Genomic DNA, 19,651 nt, shown 5'->3' with positions numbered 1-19,651 from the left:
TTGCTGTCTCTGCAAGGACAAAAAGATGAAGCAACATGAAAAATTGTATATATGTACACAGGTGTCAAATGATAGCAATCAGTGTAAATTATATTGAATAATTTTAATAATACTGCTATAATGGATTTTGGTATACTCTTTTGACCTTCATTTCACCTGCTTCCTCAGCTCCCCACATAAAGCAAAAAATTGTGCTTTTGTATGCATACAGTTTCAGAAATTATTGTGCAGAAAATTTCCCCCCTTCAGTTATTATGAAATCATCAATGCCACTATCAGTCTACAACAGATTTCTTTTGAAAATAAAACGTTCTGAATTCCTCATTTTCTCTACATACTTCATTGAATTCTTGTGCAGAATTTGGGTGTTACTGCTCCTGACAAGTGGTTTACTTGTATTTTTAGTTTGAATCACTATCCTGAGAATAAAGCTATTTTAGCTTGTATAAATTTTGGTTGTGTCTTCAGTGACATCTGATGTGATGCGTACATAATATGAATATTCATCAGTATTATTGAAATATATACCAGACTTATGGGCTGGGGCTCTTGTGGTAGCTAGAAGTAGCTATACGGATGGGAGTAAATCATATATCAAACACTGGAGGTTCTTACATTTGCTGTACAAATTAAATATTATTTAGTTTCTCAGAAATGAAGGTGTCAAACTACTCTAGATTTTGACCAGACTCTATGAATGGTTTGGGATGCTAATTGATCAAAAACATCAAGTTTTGGATTGAATTAAAACGTTTGCTTTGCTTATTGTACTCAGTAAACAGTCCATCTGTTAACACGTTCATTGCTGTATGAGCTTGTGCATATCTTATTGTCACATATTTGGGCCCCAAACGGGATTATCAAGACAGGGACAATTCAACAACAATGTAACAGGTGAGTAGTACATGTGTAATTATCTGCTGGAGTGCTTGATACATATCTCTACTAAAGAAAAGCACAAAGCAAATTAAGAAACTGCTTTTTATCACTCATCAGCATATGTGAAAGTAGTCTTGGTTTATATCTGAATGGCTCTCAGACATAATATATAAACTACATTAAATCAAACTACAAATTTTAGCATCTTATCTTACAAGTTCCTTTTACATGATGTTGTAGGATAGTAATGTAATACAGAAAATTACGTGTAATCTTGGATAATGAGAGCTACAGAAGTGTCTAGATGAAACAGAATGCAAGCAGTGGAAAGTGTGTATCTGATAAAAATTTCTGAGTATTGGATACAGGACTAGTCAAGAGATGATTGTTCATTACTCATTTAATAAGAAGTGATGTGCCAAGATCAGCTAATCTTGTGAACAACAACTCCTTATTCAGTCCCAGATCTTCATGTTATATCAAGCCTTTGCCCCCCCCCCCCACCCCCTCAATATTCAATTAGTTTACATTATACTTTTCTTTTTGTTTACCCATGAAGTTTTACTTCCCTTCTCAGACAGCCATTGGCAATAAGCCAACTATTAATCATCTCCAATTTTAACAGTACTTTGACATCTAATCAGTACTCTGCACCTCTTGTGCTGATGTTCCACTGATGGCACTATACATCCTGTACCATGTAGAGTGTGTGTCTGTTGGACATAAAGTTATGAGTGACTTTTTCTTCTCATTTCCATGCCCCTATACTCTTCAATATTATTTTTGTGTAATTTTAAAGTGCTGTACCATCTTTTTCATGATTATAGTATGGATAAAAAAATTTCTGTGTTTTATTGAAGCTTTCTCCTAATTTGACTGCAAGAGAGATTAAACTGAATGGAATGCACTGATATACTGGAATGAAATCTGTATTGTTCACCCTCACTGTGAAGCCAAATTTCAAAGAAATTGAATATAATATAGGTGCACATACATTAGATAAGAAACCATTTCATTCACCATAGCTGACCTAACCCTATTAGACATTAAATAGCTCATTCTCTGTCTGCTGTTTATTTGTACAATATGTACATGTTATTTTCTCAGGTTAATTATCATTATTCTCTCCAGAATGATATGACTATCTATCTTACAAGATGCAGGTGACAGCCACATTTTGCAGCATGTTGTAGTGGTATAATACTTAACATGGAAACATGTTATCAGCTAGTAATATGAAACTGATTCTCTTTTAAATCAGCATCTTTTCTCAAATTTCATTATTCATGAGTAACCTTTCGCCAAGATCCACTAGTACAAGTTCCTGGACCTCGCCACCACTCATTTATATCACGATATGCTTTGGCTGGGAAATCATCATGAAGGAGTGCACAAAGACGACAGAAGAAGTATGTGTTAATGAACTCTCCAGTGCCCTTCCAACGAAAATAAGAATTATACAGCTCATCATCTGTGTCAAGTTGATGTAAGTATGCTGCCAGTTCTTTAGCGGAGGCAAATTCATCAACATGGATGTAGGAACGCTCTGGAGCATTTCGTGCGTAGTCTTCAGGTCTTGCTCCCATAACTACAGGCAGAACATTCCTCCTGCAAAATAAAAGTAGAGAATTATGAATCTTTATCATGTCAACCATCCAGCACCTCACTCAAGCAGTTATATGCATCAAATACAATGGCAGAGAGTCTTACAATAAAATCAATTTGACAACTAGTTTCTTTACTTCACAGTGACATATTTGTGAACTGTAGTGTAAATGTTATTCTGAATTAATTACACATGATAATCAACAGGAGGAGTCAAAAGTGTTGATGTAGTTCGTTAAAATAACTTGCATAACCATAACTACATCTGTACTGTAACCTGCTCTTTTTTTGTTGTATGTAGAAATTTTATATTGCAGACAAAATTCGAAATGCTACACATACCTACTATTGTATGGCAGCAAAACCTGGTACATATTGAAATGTGTTACTGTGGAACTGATTTATGCTGGAAAAAATTAGTTCCAATTTTGGCCACCAGGTGCAAATCTGGCGCCTACAGCATCTTGTCAATGTCTCTGGTGCTCATATTGAAAACACTGTGTAATAATAAAATCAACATTTGCCTTTCTCACTTCCTTGACCTTTTCCACCCATGTCCCATTCCTAACCCATTACATATGGAAACATTTCTATATGTCTTCCTTGTGTTCACAGCACCAGATTTGCACCTAGTAGCCAAAACTGGAACTGTTTTTATTTCAGCATAAAAGGGTTCCACATTAACACATCAGAGTATCTACTAATTATCATACGATAGTTACAGCCCATACTCAACCTCTGTGAGTAGCTGCACTTTAATTATAACCACCCAGTATATATTAACAAAGGTTTTCAGTGTGACTTTAAAACGATGTATTAAACTTCAGTACTGCTGGAAAGATATACAGGATATAAAATAACTATGTATACAAATGTTTAGTGTTACTGGAGAACATAAAAAGAAACACTTTTGTTATGTGGTGCAAATAGCACAGGTGGACTGTTTCTTCGTTAGGGGCCCTTTAAGGGCTTCATGCTGCTCTTCCCTTAGGCTAATATTCAATGTTGTTTTGATCATTTTGTGTGTAACATGTTGACACACGAATCTGATATGCAACACAATTACGAATCTGATATGCAACACAATTACATCTTATTGCTGGAAAGGGTAAGTTGTCATTACTGGTAGCAATGTCCACGTCCCTGGATAAACAACTACATTATTAACGTTTATGTTGTGTTGTGTTTACATAAAAGTTTATACCAGGCATGATGAGCCTTTGCTGACCTGTGAGTCTGATTCACAGTTACTTAAATTCATGGGCCACCTTGTCATGTGATGTGGCAGCAGTGCTGCTATCGTATAAAGTCAAAGCTATAGCATCTGTGACGTTAATCTTTATGGAGTAACACATCAATATCAATGGCACCTCTTTCCTGACACGCCAAGCCAACAAATTATGTCTCGAAACACACATTTTTGAGATTATATCCATTCTTTTCATCCCATCATCAGATGTATACAGTTATTTATGCATCATGAACATTATATCTTTAGTTACAATGTTTTGCAGAAGTTGTCTTAAAAGCTTCCACTGAAAAATTATGCAACACTGTTAGTAAAGAAACAATGTTCACAACATGTAAATAACTGTAACCATCTGAAGATGGGTTGCCAGGCATCTTGAAATGTCATTATGGGAAAACACTGCTTATATACGTTTCTGGTTGCAGTTAATTAATTGAAAATCACATTCAGTTTCAACAGTTGCAATGTTCTAATACATTCTACAATGGACAAGAATTATTTACTAATGCTAATATGAGAAAGACTGGGAAAAAATACGTCAGTGGTGATAGGCAGTTCCAGTCGACAAGTAATTAAGGAACTTTGTGTATTTCTTCTGCAGGCCAGATTGAAACTATTGCAGGCCATTGCTTGCCCACATGTTGTTTGTACTGATGTGTACAGGTTCTTTATGGCTGATTACACTCAGACCACGTAAGCTGACATACCGGATGATCAAAAAGTCAGTATAAATTTGAAAACTGAATAAATCACGGAATAATGTAGACAGAGAGGTACAAATCGACACACATGCTTGGAATGACATGGGGTTTTATTAGAACGAAAAGAATACAAACGTTCATTCACGTGTCTAGCAGTATAGGGTGGAGCGCCATCCTGCCTAAACATCGTACGTTACAGCAGGTGTTTATCAGCCAGGCTAGGGATGATGGGATTCTGTAACATATTGGCGTACCTCTCACCCGTCACGGTAGCAGTTACAAAACCAGAATCACGCATTTCCTCGAAGAAAAACAGCCCGATAACGGTAGATGTGGTAAATCCAACCCATACTGTGAGTTTCTCATCATGCAATGGAGTTTCCACGACAGTTCTAGGATTTTCGGTAGCCCAAATTCTACAGTTGTGGGCGTTTACGGACCCTCGGAGCATAAAATGAGCTACGTCGGTTCACAACACGTTACTCAACCAATTGTCATCTTCCGCCATCTTTTGAAACGCCCACACCGCAAATGCTCTCTGCTTCACTAAATTGCCAGGTAACAGTTCATGATGCCGGTGGATTTTGTACGGATAGCATCAGAGGGTACGCCTAAGTGCCAACCAAACAGTAGTGTATGGAATGCCGGCGTGATGTGCGACTGCACGAGTGCCTGCTGCCTGCTGCTCCTTTGATGACTTCCTCACTGTGAGGAGGTTCGGTTGGAAGTTTGTGGCCTGTTGGCCTTTACTCCCCTGGGAATCTTGACGAATCTTCTTTCTGTACTGGTAGGTTTTTCTGGACTGGCAAGGAGTGCCGATGACCTATTTCCTGTACTTGTCGGTGTGACGATTTTTCTTCTTCTTCTTGGCTGTTGCTGAGGGCTCTCCCTCGGTTGGGATACTGGGAATAGTGTATCCTGCTTTTTCGTATTCTCCGTTGACCAGAGCGAAGATGATGTAGCGCATTTGCCACTCGGTAAAGATAGGGTAGGAATTAATCAGAACGTAATCCTCCCTAGAAAGACCTACAAGGCCTTCTGGGTACTCAATTGGTTGATGTGGGGGTTGAGGTTTGGTACGGTTAGGTGGAACGAAAGGATAAGGGTTGTCGTGGTGGGGGTACGTTCCATCGCGAAGCGCTGCAGCGATCTTCTACGTTACAGCGCTTGCGCTGCGACTGCACGAGTGCTGACTTCCCCGTACATAGATGAACCTGCTACAGTCTCCATTTCTTTCTGAACTGTCTCAGTAGCGTTACGCCTTGTGCTCGGTCGGCCACTACGGGATCTATCGTCTTAACAACCTGTGGCTTCGAACTTTGAAATCATTCTTGCCACAGCTGCATTTGTCAGCAGACCTTTACCCAATGTTAAAAAATATATCGGCTCAACCACTTGTTTATAGAAAACACTAAGACTGACGTGTTTCGGAAGTCAAGCTTCCATCATTAGAATAATAAAAAGTAAAAGAACCTGTTAAAACTCGCTACAATGGAACATGCACCAGGCACAATACGTGGTTGAGCCGATATATTTTTTAACATTGACATTCACAACCACGACCTCTCATCCAGTATGGATAAAATCAAAGGATTTTTACCCATTCGAAGCCCCTATAGCGATAGGATCGTAAAGCTGAATTAGCACATTTCCCATTCTGATAATACAGCTTCACCAAAAGCACCTTTTCAGGTAATGCCAACATGCTGCAACTGCTGGCACATCTGATTCTCTCACTCATTACAGCTCCTTTTATACATGATTGTCATGCGCAGTCACTGACGTTTTGCTGTCCAGCGCCATCTGTCGGGCATTTTGTGAACTCTTTTTTTTTTTTTTTTCTCTCTCTCATAAAACCCCATGTCATTCCAAGCATGTGTGTCAATTATCACCTCTCTATCTGCATTATTCCGTGGTTCATTAAGTTTTCAAATTAATACTGACTTTTTGATCACCCGGTACATCTCATTTATGGGGAGAAATGATAGAACAGTCAAACAGCAAGGCACCTGCATGCAGAAAAATTTCCAGGGAGGAGGTTACCAAATCATATCACATTTCAAGGAATTAATGGCATTGTTCATTGACATGGATCCCTTTGGCTAGACTAATGGGAAACTGGTAGATCTTGAAGTGTGCGAACTGTTCAGTTTGAGGAAGATGTGTTACAACTAACTGAGGACAACCTCAGCACCAGTACACAATCCATTACCAAGGTGGTAATACCTCCAACACCAGTATGTGGACTGCCTTGTGTAAAACGGACATGCATCCATTCAGGTGTGAGGAGATACAAAACCTACCAGCTGATTACTTTCCCCAGCACATGAAGTTTTGCCAATGGCACCCATACCAACCAGTAAACATCACTGACTTCCTAATGTTCATTTTGTTTTCTACAAAGGCTGCTTCCACAAATGAAGGAATATTTAACAGCCACAATAGCCATGCCTTCAACAGATATTTTCCATAAATGTGTGGGGCGGTATTGTTCATGAACATCCAATTGGGGGTGAATCTTCTCCCCAACATGCTTACTGGAGAAAATTACCATGTCTTTCTGCATTAAGTATTACCAGAATGTTGGAGAATTTCCCACTATTGGTCAGCCAGTGATTATGATTCTAGAATAACAGGGCTGTACGACACAATGCACTTGATGTTAGAGGACATTTAGACAATGTTTTCCACAACTTTTGGACCCTGATCTGACTCCTATGGATTTCTTTTTCTTTTTTTGGGGGGGGGGGGGGAGGGGGTGGAGCTTGTGGTGGCTGAGACACCAACAGACACTCAAAAAGAGCTGTTTGTCCATGTGGCTGAAGCTGCACCCAAGATTCATGAAACATCTCTTTGTTTTGAGTGTGCTAGACAATCATTAGCACAAAGATACCAGTTGTGTGTTATTGTAAATGGACAACATTTTCAGCAATGTCTCTAAAAGAATATTGTTCACATGGCAGTTTGAATACTTTCTCTGGACTTCACTATTGTCTAAATTTTCATGTACCCCTAGCAGAGAATGATTCCAGTTGTAGCTGCCAGAGATGGTGGTCATGTGTGCATGAGATGTGTTTGCTTTCATGAATGGATGTTTGTATGTTTCCTTTTCTGAAGGAGGCTTTGACTGAAAGCTAATGTGATTGTGTCTTTTTCATTGTGCATGTCTGCAACTCTACATGTCATCCTAATGGTGAGTAGCAATCTATCTTTTCCCTGTAACAGTGATATTCCAACATGGAATTTCCATTGTTTGTTTTTACAATGGTCTCTTGTTTTGCTTGAGATAATGTTCTCATTGTTATATTTTGCAATAAAAGCACTCTTACAGGCTGCAGAGTGGCCTCATAGCAGCAGCCCATAGCTGATGTGCCTGCAGAACATTGCATACAATGCTATCAGTAGGTACTGTTCTGATATTATACTTTATAGTTTTACTCAAGAGGTAGAGGATCCATGGAAGTTTGGAACATGTTTAGTATGCTGTTGCCAGGTTAACTTGGTATCAATTAAAAAGCGTCATCAACTTCTGCACGTTTTTTGAATAATTTTCATCCTGTTAACAATGAACCAGGCCTTGGCCTCATTGAGTAGGACTTTTGCTTGTTGAACAGCCTGATTTTATTTTATTTATTTTCGAGTTTCATGGGTCCTTGACGCGAATGTATCGCTATGATGTAGAATGTGTCAGGTTATTACAGTAATAGCCACATGTAGATGATCATGAGGCAACCAATTTAACATATATAAACAGATACATGAAAAAGGACATCCACATGTCAAATAATTCCACACCAAAATTCAGATAACAACACAGATAATAGTACAGTAATGACATAGATGGTTGCATAAATAATAGTGCAGTAATGACATAGATGATTACATAAACAAATTTAAAGTAGGCCTAATTCATCTAAAAAATATTCTGCCAACAAGTGATATGCTAATCTCCATAATCAGTTCTATTAGAAATGCATGAAATTAAACACAAATTCAAGAAGTATTACACATTATCAAAGAATTCCTGTAAAGAATAGAAAGAATTATCCAAAAGATAAAGTTTTAGGCCAGTTTTGAATTTAGTAAGATCCCCTATGACTGAATAATGAACTCATTTCTGTACCATGCTGAGATTTTTTAAATCATTGTGAAAATCATGTTTTATTCTTGTATTGTGATTGTGTTTACGCACTATTCATTTTGTGAATTGCATAATTTTTGTTCACGAAGCACATTAGTGACAAGATGCATTGACAAGGCATGGTGAGGATCCCCAGCTGTTTGTATAAATTTTTGCAAGAAGATCTAGGATGCACTCTACTCATAATCATAATTACTCTCTTCTGTGCAACAAAGACTTTATTTGCTTGTGGTTGATTTTCCCAGAATATGATGTCATACGTCATAAGTGAATGGAAATAACTAACATAACGTAGTTTTGATTGTTTCCATGTCACAAACAGATGCAACTGAGTGAATGGCAAATGCTGCTGAATTCAGTCTTTTACATATGTCAGTGATGTGGACAGACCAGTTTAGTTTGTTATCAATATATAAACCCAGTACTTTGGAAGATACAACTTTCACTATTTCTTTGTCTCCACATTTTATTTCAACATTTTCCAATTTTTTGTTTACTGTTTGAAACTGAATGAAATGTGTCTTACTAACTTTGAGGGACAGACCATTTGCAGTGAACCAATCTAGAACTTCTTGGATTATAGTGATTGCAATGTTCTCTAGACTGCAGTTGGGTACCATGTCAATCATAATGGTTGTATCATCTGCAAATAGGGTGAAGTGTGCTTCTTAGGTCACACACCATGAGAGGTCGTTTACAAAGATTCAGAAAAGTAAGGGTCCAGGCACCGAGCCCTGCGGCACTCCACATTTTAATGTCCCCAGTCAGAGCTGGCAGGTGCCTTTGCACAACTGTTGAATACTACTTTCTGATTTCTGTCATCTAGATATGGCTCAAACCACTTCCCTACTTTATCTTTCAAACCATAATGCTCAGCCTGTCTTAGTAGAACCCTTTGATCTACACAGTCGAATACAATTGACAGATCACAAAAGATTCTAACTGGTGACATTTTCTTGTTTATTGATTCAAGGAGTTGGTTGACAAATGAGAAAATGGCTTGTTCAGTTGAGAACCTAGGAGAGTATATTTATTACCCATTTAGTGTTTCTCTTTTACATGATGTTTATAAGCACTAAATGTTTGTATATCATATAATTTACATATAAATGTATGTATGAAATGTGGTCCACACTTTTAAAGTATCAAAACCAGTTTAATTTTATGACTTGAGTACTATATGACACAAAATCAGAAACAAATGAAATACTGCTTCTATTTAAATCACTGTTTCATATTGTAGCTCTGTGAAACTATTTTACTTCGTACCATCCTCCATGACAGAAAGCTAAGAGGGGACTTAAAAAAGCGAGTTTCACATTATTATTGCAGGCCAGATAACTTTTATTGCATGCTGCACCACTCTTCAAAGTGACACGGTTACATTACACTGTTGTTCTACATAGACACAAAGACTCTGTAAGCAACAGTTAGAATGTTCTACCAATTGTTCAGTTGCTCAATGATGGAAATTTGCTCGTTGGCCACAGAGCCATCGGGAAACCAGTGTGTGAAAATTTTCTTCCTAGAAAAATCTCTTTCCCGTCAGATGTTTATTCATCTTGCCAAAAAGGTGCAAATCTCAAGGTGCAAGATCTTCCTCTCTTTCCAGTCAGCATCACCCATGTCGTGGTCAAATTGTTGGCACCACTTCACAATGGCTAGACACAATATTGCATTTGGTCTATATATTGCCAGATTTTCATGATAAATCTGTGTCAAATATATGTCTTTTGCTCACAAGAATCATATTATCCTTCATACTAAAACTTTGGAGTACATTTGCAGCTGCTGTACCATTTCACTCCCACACTGTGATGCACGTGTTATCCATACCGTAGCAGAATTGTGTCTGCACAAAGTGCAGAACATGTATTACTGTCGGGCAATGTGCCACTCTTGTTGCCCAGTGGTGTTCATGTGGGATGACTTGTAACTTACTTCCTGAACTCCCTATATACTATTGTAGCAAGAGCGGCAGATATGAGTAAAGCAAAAGTGCAGAACAGTGATCAGTTACTGTAAGTGCTTACAGGAACAAACTGCCAGAAGGGATATGTAGTACTTGAGTGAGTACATATTATTTACTATAGGCTCATTAATCTCTGGCCTGAAAGAAATCATCATCGAAAGATGCCATGAACACTGAAACCAAAACAAGATGGCAAATTGGGATTTTTTCTGTTCCTTTGTTACCAACACCCCAGCCAGATTGGATAGAGTGATGTCAGTTAATGAATTGGTACTGACATTTATGTCTTAAATGGTGCCTAAAAGTCACGTATTTTCAACACATTCATCAAGTTCTTAGAGTACAAGAGGTAATACAGTAATTTCCTGAACTCAAAGTATGGGATGAGTATTTCATATGCTGTCAAAGGTAAATTCCTTCTCCTAATGAGAACCTTAATGCTGAAAGAGCTAAAGATTAGTCTGATGCTTTTCAGTCAGAATAAAGTGTTTACTTGTGATATGTGCCTCCTTCAAGTTTCCTTAAGTTTGGTCTGTCCCCACATTAAAACAAAAACAATATTTGTCATAGTCTTTAGACCATTATGACCATTTCTAATCACAGGTTCATCAACCACAAGATTTAGTCAGGGAAAGTGAGGACAACGACAAATACTTTTGATAATTCCTGCTATCCGTTAGGAGATACAGGATTGTGACCCCGTCCCAACTCTGGTCTGTCATTTCTGCAAAATGAAGAAGGATGATACCATCACATAATAACGACAGATTTCATAATTGTGGAGCCAGATAACCAGGCACATGTGTACCACTCTTTGCTCTAAACAGGAAGTGGATGAACGTGTAACCGAGCTAGGTAGTACAGTGATTAAGACACTGAACTTGCATTCAGGAGGAGGGGTAAAACCTGACGTACAGATTTAGGTTTCCGTTACACATCAGAAACGGAGCGAGTAGGAGTTTAATGTTGTGAGTTGCATACTCCACGAATCAAGGCGCCGCTGTTCCTCCAGTGCTAACGGGCTTCCTTCGTTCCCACTTTAAATTTCGCGAGTATGACTGTGGCTCCGCGGTCGCTACATACTCGTCGACTCGTTCTCTCTTGCGGTAGCGTGCTGGAGTGTAAGGCTAGTCGTGACTGTCTTATTGTTAGTAAGAAAGAAGAGTACGCGATCTAGGCGAAATGACCTGTTGTCGGGATCAGATGGCCTCTAATGAAGCTGTGTTCTGTGAGACTGTGGGGGTATAAGGAGCAGTCCAATTGCTGCAAAGTACACTACTGCAAATCTGTTCCGTTAGAGGAGGAGCAATGTCTGCTATACGTTTCATGCAATAGTTCACGCTTTATAAGCAAAACATAAAAAAATTCGTCCAGTGCAAAAAAAGGTTGTATTCTACCTCCACCACTAGAAAACATACGTGCTACTTGAAACGAAAACTGGGTAAAGAGCATCACATTATATCCCTGAGACAAGAAGCGAGCTATTTCTGTATTCATTTGGTCATGGCAACTTGCGCTTTTGGGCTAACGGCGAGTTGTGTAGTTTGTCATTCATTTCTGCAATTTATTATAGTAATTAATCACCATTTAGAGACTGCACTTCATTCTCATGTCATGTTTTCTGGCACCATCTTTATAGATTCGGTGACGCCTCGAAAGTGTGTATATGTGAACGTAACTGTTAGACATTCTCTGAATAGATGTTAAATATTAAAATAAATTTACAGCAATCTTCGACAAAGTTTTACCTATATAAATATATGTGTAAACAGAAAAAATGTCACTGCTAACCATCAGATATTATATTGGTATACAATAAATGTCTGTCTTTTAGGCTGGTCGGAAACTTTGTGACATTTCATCTTTCACTTTAGAATGACTATGAAACCGAAATCATGAATGTGTGAAATAAATGAATAATAATTTACATGTTTATGGCGGAAATTGTGTATGTAACGGGAACGCTGCGATTCCGTGGTTATACTTGTGAAATCGTGTGCTCGCTCTCCTTTCCGTGTGCGAGTTGAGTCCACTTGTGTACCCGACAACAGACTCGAGCCCGTTTTACACAAGCGACTCTCTGGTCAAAATCGACTACTCAGAGTTCGTGCACTTTTTATGTCTACTTGTAAATCAGCAACCAACCACGACGTGAGTGTGTCTGTGACGTCAGTGATCCATAGACCGTGCCGAGTGAGAAGTTACAAATTTCCGAGTATGCTGCTCATTGCGCATGCGCTAAACGAGGAACTTTTAGGTGCGTGTGCTTCAGGTAACGAGTGGACTGCGGCGGAAACTCATGAGTCGAGTCTGCGGACACACACAGATGGCGAGTTTGGAGATGAAGTCACAGGACTCGCTGGTGAGTTTGACGCGAGTATACGGACCTCATTTCTGATCTCTAGCTTTTGCTAGTTTCACAGTATCAATGAAGGCAAATGCCAGGATAGTTTCATTGAAAAGGACAGGGACAATTTCCTTCCCCGCCCTTCGCCAATCCAAGCTTGCATTCTGTCATAATGACCTCATCATCAGTGAGACATCAAACCCAAATATTCATTTTTCTTGATTATGAAAGGTACTCTGATCCACAGGTCTAACGAGCGAAACTCTCCGGGCGAGCGGTTCTAGGCGCTTCAGTCCGGAACCACGCTGCTGCTACAGTTCGAATTCTGCCTCGGGCATTGATGTGTAGTTCTACGTCTAGGGGACTGATGACCTCAGATGTTAAGTCCCATAGTGCTTGGAGCCATTTGAACCATTTTTGGGGAACTCTCTCTATTCATGAATATGCCCCAAATTGGCTTACAAAGTGGCATTTGATTTGTTGAAAAGCCATTGTTATCCGTTAAACATACCTGAAAGAGATACATTCGGATGAGGTAGTGTCTGTAATGAGGCTGGATGCTATATTTTTATGTGGATTCGCATACCAGTACACGCGGAACTTTAAGTGCGGAGGTCTTTTTATATCTCACCTCACTCGTGATGCTACATATGTCATATGAAGCTGACTTATCGTTTTGTACATTTCAGACAAGTTGTAAATAAATTATTTGTACAGTCGTCCCATGTATTCACACTTCCCCCTTCCTTGTCTTGCTCGAACTTGTGTTCTAATGACTTCATCTTCAGTTAGATGTAAATCCTCATCTTCCATCCTTTCTTCTTTTCATCACACGTGCCACCTTTTTTGTTGCCTTTATTATTTGGTTTTACGTTTATTTGTGGAAACCATGTGCAGAACTATTCAGACAGAATGGAGCCCTAGTTCGTCGTTTCAGTATGTGATATGAATTTTCATCATATCGTCACTCTGTTAGTATTCATTTCCAGTAATTGCTGCGAATGTTTGTATAAGCCATGTGTTCATGGTCCCGACTAGTCTGGAATGTGATTTAATCACGGTAATTTGTACTAGTAGACTTTCTAGAACGGGTTAAGTAAGGGAATATCTATCAGTAGAGCTTTTCAGGATTCAGAGTTACGTGTGGACATCCCACGGGAAGTGTTTCTGATCAGTCTTCGTGTCGACACGAGCACATTCCCAAACTCACGACAGTACAGTACAGTACATGCCAGAGGGTATTTCACACCAACAGTCCAGCGATTTTCTGTCCTATTCCATTCGTGTATCGAGCGAGAGGAAAACTACTGTATAAAGGGCGAACACGAGCGAAATTCAGAGATTTTCAGGAATGTTTTCTGAGTATTTTGGTATGACGAATCGGTGCACTGCGTTGGATCGTTCCAAAGTAATTGCAATTAAATTGTTCCCCCCCCCCCCCCCATTTATCTTCGCATACGTATTGCACTGAAAATAAGTGCACTACAGATGTCTAGTACTCAGCCACGAAGTTAGGCACTTTTGCCGTTATTTGATACACGCAGTGACGTTACAGTAAAAAAGTACAACGGTGCCTAAGGAAAACACATCGCACTACCAAGGCTTTCATGTCAATTGTGCATATAGTATCAAGCCCGATTACCCGCAGACTCACGATGAGCCGACAGAAGTGCCCTTACTCCCACGTGCAATAATATTGTGGTCAACTAATACGATATGCGCTGCGTGTCTCGTTTGGATAATAGTCTTGTTCCGTTCACTCACGGTACCTGCTGTTAGCAACTGTAACCACTTTATGTGATTATGGAAGTAAGGTTCTGCCTTGCGCAGACACAAATTTGTGTTTGCTCAGGACAAAACCCATATTTGCATAATTATGTATTAGTAAGCAAACGTGGACAAGAAGGGAGTTTCAACCACACGATGAATAAGCTACAACTTTACTCTCCGTCCTGAAGCTTGCACTAAGTATGGCTCGGTTGTGTCTAACGTTCTTTTTTTAGTTTTACCGGTACGCTAAAGTGAACCACTGCAGTATGCATAAGCTTCTCACGAAGAGTTGGCCGATATGAATCCCGTCTATGGTTTCACTGAACGCTATAGAAGGGGGCACAGTGACACTACAATGAGGTGACGGAAGTCATGGGATACCTCCTAATATCGTGTCGGGCTTCCTTTCGGAGTGCAGCAACTCGACGTGGCATGAACTCAATATGCCGTTGGAAGTTCCATGCAAAAATATTGAGTCATGTTGCCTCTACAGCCGTCCAGAATTGCGAAAGTGTTGTCGGTGCAGCATTTTGTGCACGAACTGACCACTCGATTATGTCCTATAAATGTTGGATCGGACTCATGTTGGGCGGTCTGAGTGGCCAAATCATTCGCTTGAGTTGTCCAGAATGTTCTTCAAACCAGTCGCGAACGACTGTAGGCTGGTGACATAGCGCATTGTCATCCAAAAAAATTTCCATCGTTGAGTGGCTATAAATCGTCTCCAAGCAGCCGAACATAACAATTTTCAGTAAGTGATCGGTTCAGTTGGACCAGAGGACCCAGTCCATTCCATGCAAACACAACCCACACCATTATGGAGCCACCACCAGCTTGCACAGTGTGTGGTTGACAATTCGGGTCCATGGCTTCGTGGGGTCTGCACCACACTCGAATCCTATAGTCAACTGTAATCAATTGAAATCGGGACTCATCTGACGAGCCCACTGTTTTCCAGTCGTCTAGGATCCAACCGAGATTGTGACGACCTCTGGAGAGGCGCTGCAAGCGATGTTGTGGTCGTAGCAAAGGGATTCGCGTCGGTCGTTTGCTGCCATAGTCCATTAATGCCAAATTTTTTCGCACTACCCTAACGGATACGTCCGTCGTATGTTGCACATTGATTTCTGAGGTTATTTCACGCAGTGTTGCTTGTCTGTTAGCAGTGAAAACTCTGCGCAAACGCCGCTGTCTCGGTAGTTAAGTGAAGGCCGTCGACCACTGCGTTGTCCGTGGTGAGAGATATTGCCTGAAATTTGGTATTCTCGGTACACTTTTGACACTGTGGACCTCAGAATTTATTGAATTTCCTAACGATTTCCGGAACTGACTGTCATATTCGTCTAGCTAAGACGCTTTCGCGTTGAAATTCTGTTAATTGCCGTCGAACGGCCATAATCACGTCGGAAACCTTTTCACATGAATCAAGTCAGTACAATAACTACTCCACCTATGCACTCTTCTTTCATACATTTTGTACGTCATGCTACGGCAATCTCTATACGTGCGTATCGCTATCCCATGACTTCTGTCATCTCAGTATATACCAAAATACTTAGAAAATATCCCTGAAGAACCTCTGAAGTGTTGTCAATGGAGATTATGTTCACCCCGCATGTGCCTCTGTATACGCCCTGATCTCGCTTACCTTATTCTCATGATATCTACGCGAGATTTATGATGGCGGCAGCAGAACAGTCGCACAGCATTAATTTACCCAACAGGATTTTACGAGACACCGTCACTTTCTTGCTAAGGGTACTATTTAAGATCCCTGAGAAACTCTGTTACTTTATGATATGGCCTATACCGACTTGCTACAGAGCTAACAGAGAATTTTTTAATTCGGTCCTTGTCTGTTGCCATGCTTACTTCACAAAATTTCAATACGGTGGAGAAGTAGTTGAGAACTGATCACACTAGCGTCTTATGTGAGGTTTCTGTACACATTCACTGCAGCTCCCCAGGACCCTTCCAATCAACCAAAGTCTTCATTTCGCCTTTCTTACTACCTGCAGACATTTAAGATGTTCGCCTCTAATCTTATAATCAGATACTATCGCATTATTTCCCTTTGTTGTAAGCACTGTCGTGTACTTATCCACTGGTGGATGATGATGATGATGATGATGATAGGCACTTAACATCGTGGTCATCAGCGCCCGTACACGTTCCTAATATTTCGATTTCCAGTCTCGGCACTGCTCGAATGATGATGAGGACAACACAAACACCCAGTCCCCGAGCGGAGAAAATCCCCGACCTGACCGGGAATCGACCCTGTGATCCAGAGGCAGCAACTCTAGCCACTAGGCCACGAGCTGCGGACCCCAGTGGTGGAGAGAGCTATCATACAACAAGTGGAAATTCTGTCCAAATCTTTCTGCTTTCCTTGACAGTCGTCCAACGACGTTCGTGTAGACAACAGCAATCTGATAGTGCTGCTGACATTACTTGGCTGTTTGATAAATCGTTTATGTATATTGAGAGCATTAACGCTTGTCTCGGAACACACTCGATGTTATTTTCGTTTCTGTTGAATGTGTGCCATCCAGCAGGCTTATAACGTACTGCTTTTTATTAGTCGAGTCATCCGCATATGCACAAAGATACTCAGTTTCATATTTTTAGTATTAATCAAGAATATGGTACTGACGAATGCTTTTTGAAAATGGAGGAAGACGGACTCTACCTATTCACTTACATCTGCTATTTGCAAGATATTTTGTGTGAATAAAGCAAACTTTTTCCTGACGAGTGGTTCTTTCCCTCCGAGTAGCTTCTTGTACTTCATCAATGTGAAAATGTTGGAGCTTAAAATATGTTCTAGAACCTTACAACCGTTAGCGATATAGGCCTGCAATTTTGCGCATCTTTCGTTTTGTCCGTTTACAAAACGGAAGTGACCTGCGTTATTTTCCAGTCATGTGGAACTATTCGTTGCGCTTGAGATTCTCGATAAACACGAACTAGGAAAGAATTTAATTCCGCAGCGTATTATATACAAAATCTTATAGGAATTATGTTCGGGCCTGGTGCTTTGTTCACTTTGAATAGTCCGAAGGAGGAAGAGGAGGAGATTAGTGTTTAACGTCCCGTCGACATCGAGATCATTAGGGACGGAGCACAAACTCGGATTAGGGAAGGATGGTGGAGGAAAGCGGCCGTGTCCTTTCGAAGGAACCATCCCGGCATTTGCCTTAAGCGATTTAGGGAAAGCACGGAAAATCTAAATCTAGATGGCTGGACGCGCGTCTGAATCGTGGTCCTCAAGAATGAGAGTCCAGTGTGCTAACCATTGCGCGACCTCGCTCAGTGAGTAGTCTGAACTGTTTGCAATGGCAGGGCTACCTGTTTCGATATGCAGTGTATGTAGTCAGACATTGGTAATGGCAGTACCCTCATGCATGAGTATAGACTGCGCAAAAGACTTATCACTTTTTGTAACCCTGTAATCGTCTCCCACGTTTGCAATTTGGCTCAAAGATGCCTACACCCTTCCTCTGTAATGGTGCAAAAGCGTGGCGCCCTGAGACGTTACTCTCGGGCTCCGCAACGCTTCAAGCAGCAATGTGTCGACACATGCGAAGAAAGGCCACAGCTCAGAAGTTCACGTGTGCGTTTATGGTGTCACATTGGCACCAAATTTAACCACAATTCTGCTAACGCCATCGTGGATGTGTCACACGATAGGAAGGTCGTCACAGCCCCTCTTATCCACATTTCACCCGTTATTTTGACGTCTCTGCGATGGAGGTCGAATCGCGACACCCAGCGTTGAAATCACGCCGTTTTCTTATGGGTGGCCAAGGAAAACATTTCAGACAAAGATACACTACCGCTCAGAAACGAAAAGAAAAACCGTCAGGAGATGGCACAAAGGGCGTCAGTGAAAGCACCGTTTCTCTCAGGGCGTTGATTCCCGTATCCTAAACTAAGGACATCGTGATGCTGCAACACCGCTGAACGCGATCTAACCCCTTTCGAGGGTAGTGCGACCGCAATGCTTGTTTTGGTATACAATGTGGAATCACTAGGAACCATTCAAAATCAATCGATGAAATTTGAACCTGATATGAAGCGGCAAAGGGTGTTTAAAAGCTTTGATTTACACATGAATAAAATGGCAAAGGGTCCGTCTAAGACCCCCAGTTTGCCAACACCCTCAGTGCCACCCAAACACGTTTGTGTAGCATGTAAGAAATGTACCTGTCAAGTACTCCGACACCCATTCAGCTGAGTGGTGCTCCCACAGCTGAGGGCAGGAAACCCCACCTAAGGTGTGTCAGAGGGGCTGCGTGCCCTCAGGTGGTAGAACAGCTCTGACCCACCACTCAGCTCAATCCATGTCTTAAGTCTCTCGAGGTACATTTTTAATGTTCTCAAAAACATGGGTGGCGCCGACCGTGTTGCCGAATTGGAGCCTTTGAGGACCCTTCGCAATTGTATTCATGTACGTTTCAATGTTGCACCCGTCCATGATCATGCTACAGCTTGATCATACCGCAGGAGGACGCGAAACAAGGGGGCTGAAAAAGTATAAACACCCTTTGCTACTATGGATCACGTTCAAATTTCGTCCGTCGAATGATTTTGAACGGCCCCTAGTGGTTCCACCCTGTGTACAAGAGCAAAAATAGTGGTCGCATTACCTTCCAAAGGGGTCAGATCACGTTCAGTGTGGTTGCAGCCCCACGATGTCCTTAGCATACAATTGAATCGTCCGGGGGTGTCAGCAGTGTCGAACGTTTCCAAGAACATCGTCTTGTTGCTCATTGCACTGCGAGCTGTCGTTATCGACCGCGGAATGCGTGGAAATGAACGCCGCAAGGGAAAGGATGGTTTCACTGACCCCTTTGTGCCACCTGCTGAGGGTTTTCCACGTGTATTCTGAGGTGCTGTGTGTCTGAAATGTTTTCCTCGGCCAGATATAAGAAAACACCGTGATTTCAACACTGGACGTCGCGGTGCTGACCTCCACTGCAGA

General features: G+C 40.8%; 1 protein-coding gene across 1 annotated transcript in view; it reads right to left on the bottom strand.

The window, feature by feature from the left end:
• Positions 1-1,445: 1,445 nt before the first annotated feature.
• LOC124722765 (glycoprotein 3-alpha-L-fucosyltransferase A) overlaps positions 1,446-19,651 on the bottom strand; it is a 184,814-nt gene continuing 166,608 nt past the window's right edge. The window contains exon 4 of the mRNA XM_047247902.1: positions 1,446-2,487. Coding sequence (XP_047103858.1) covers positions 2,160-2,487 — 328 coding nt within the window. The 3' untranslated portion in view covers positions 1,446-2,159. The remainder of the gene's footprint in view (positions 2,488-19,651) is intronic.

The sequence above is a fragment of the Schistocerca piceifrons genome, chromosome X (assembly GCF_021461385.2).
Source record: "Schistocerca piceifrons isolate TAMUIC-IGC-003096 chromosome X, iqSchPice1.1, whole genome shotgun sequence".
Lineage (NCBI taxonomy): Eukaryota > Metazoa > Arthropoda > Insecta > Orthoptera > Acrididae > Schistocerca > Schistocerca piceifrons.
This window is presented reverse-complemented; position numbering and strand designations above follow the sequence as displayed.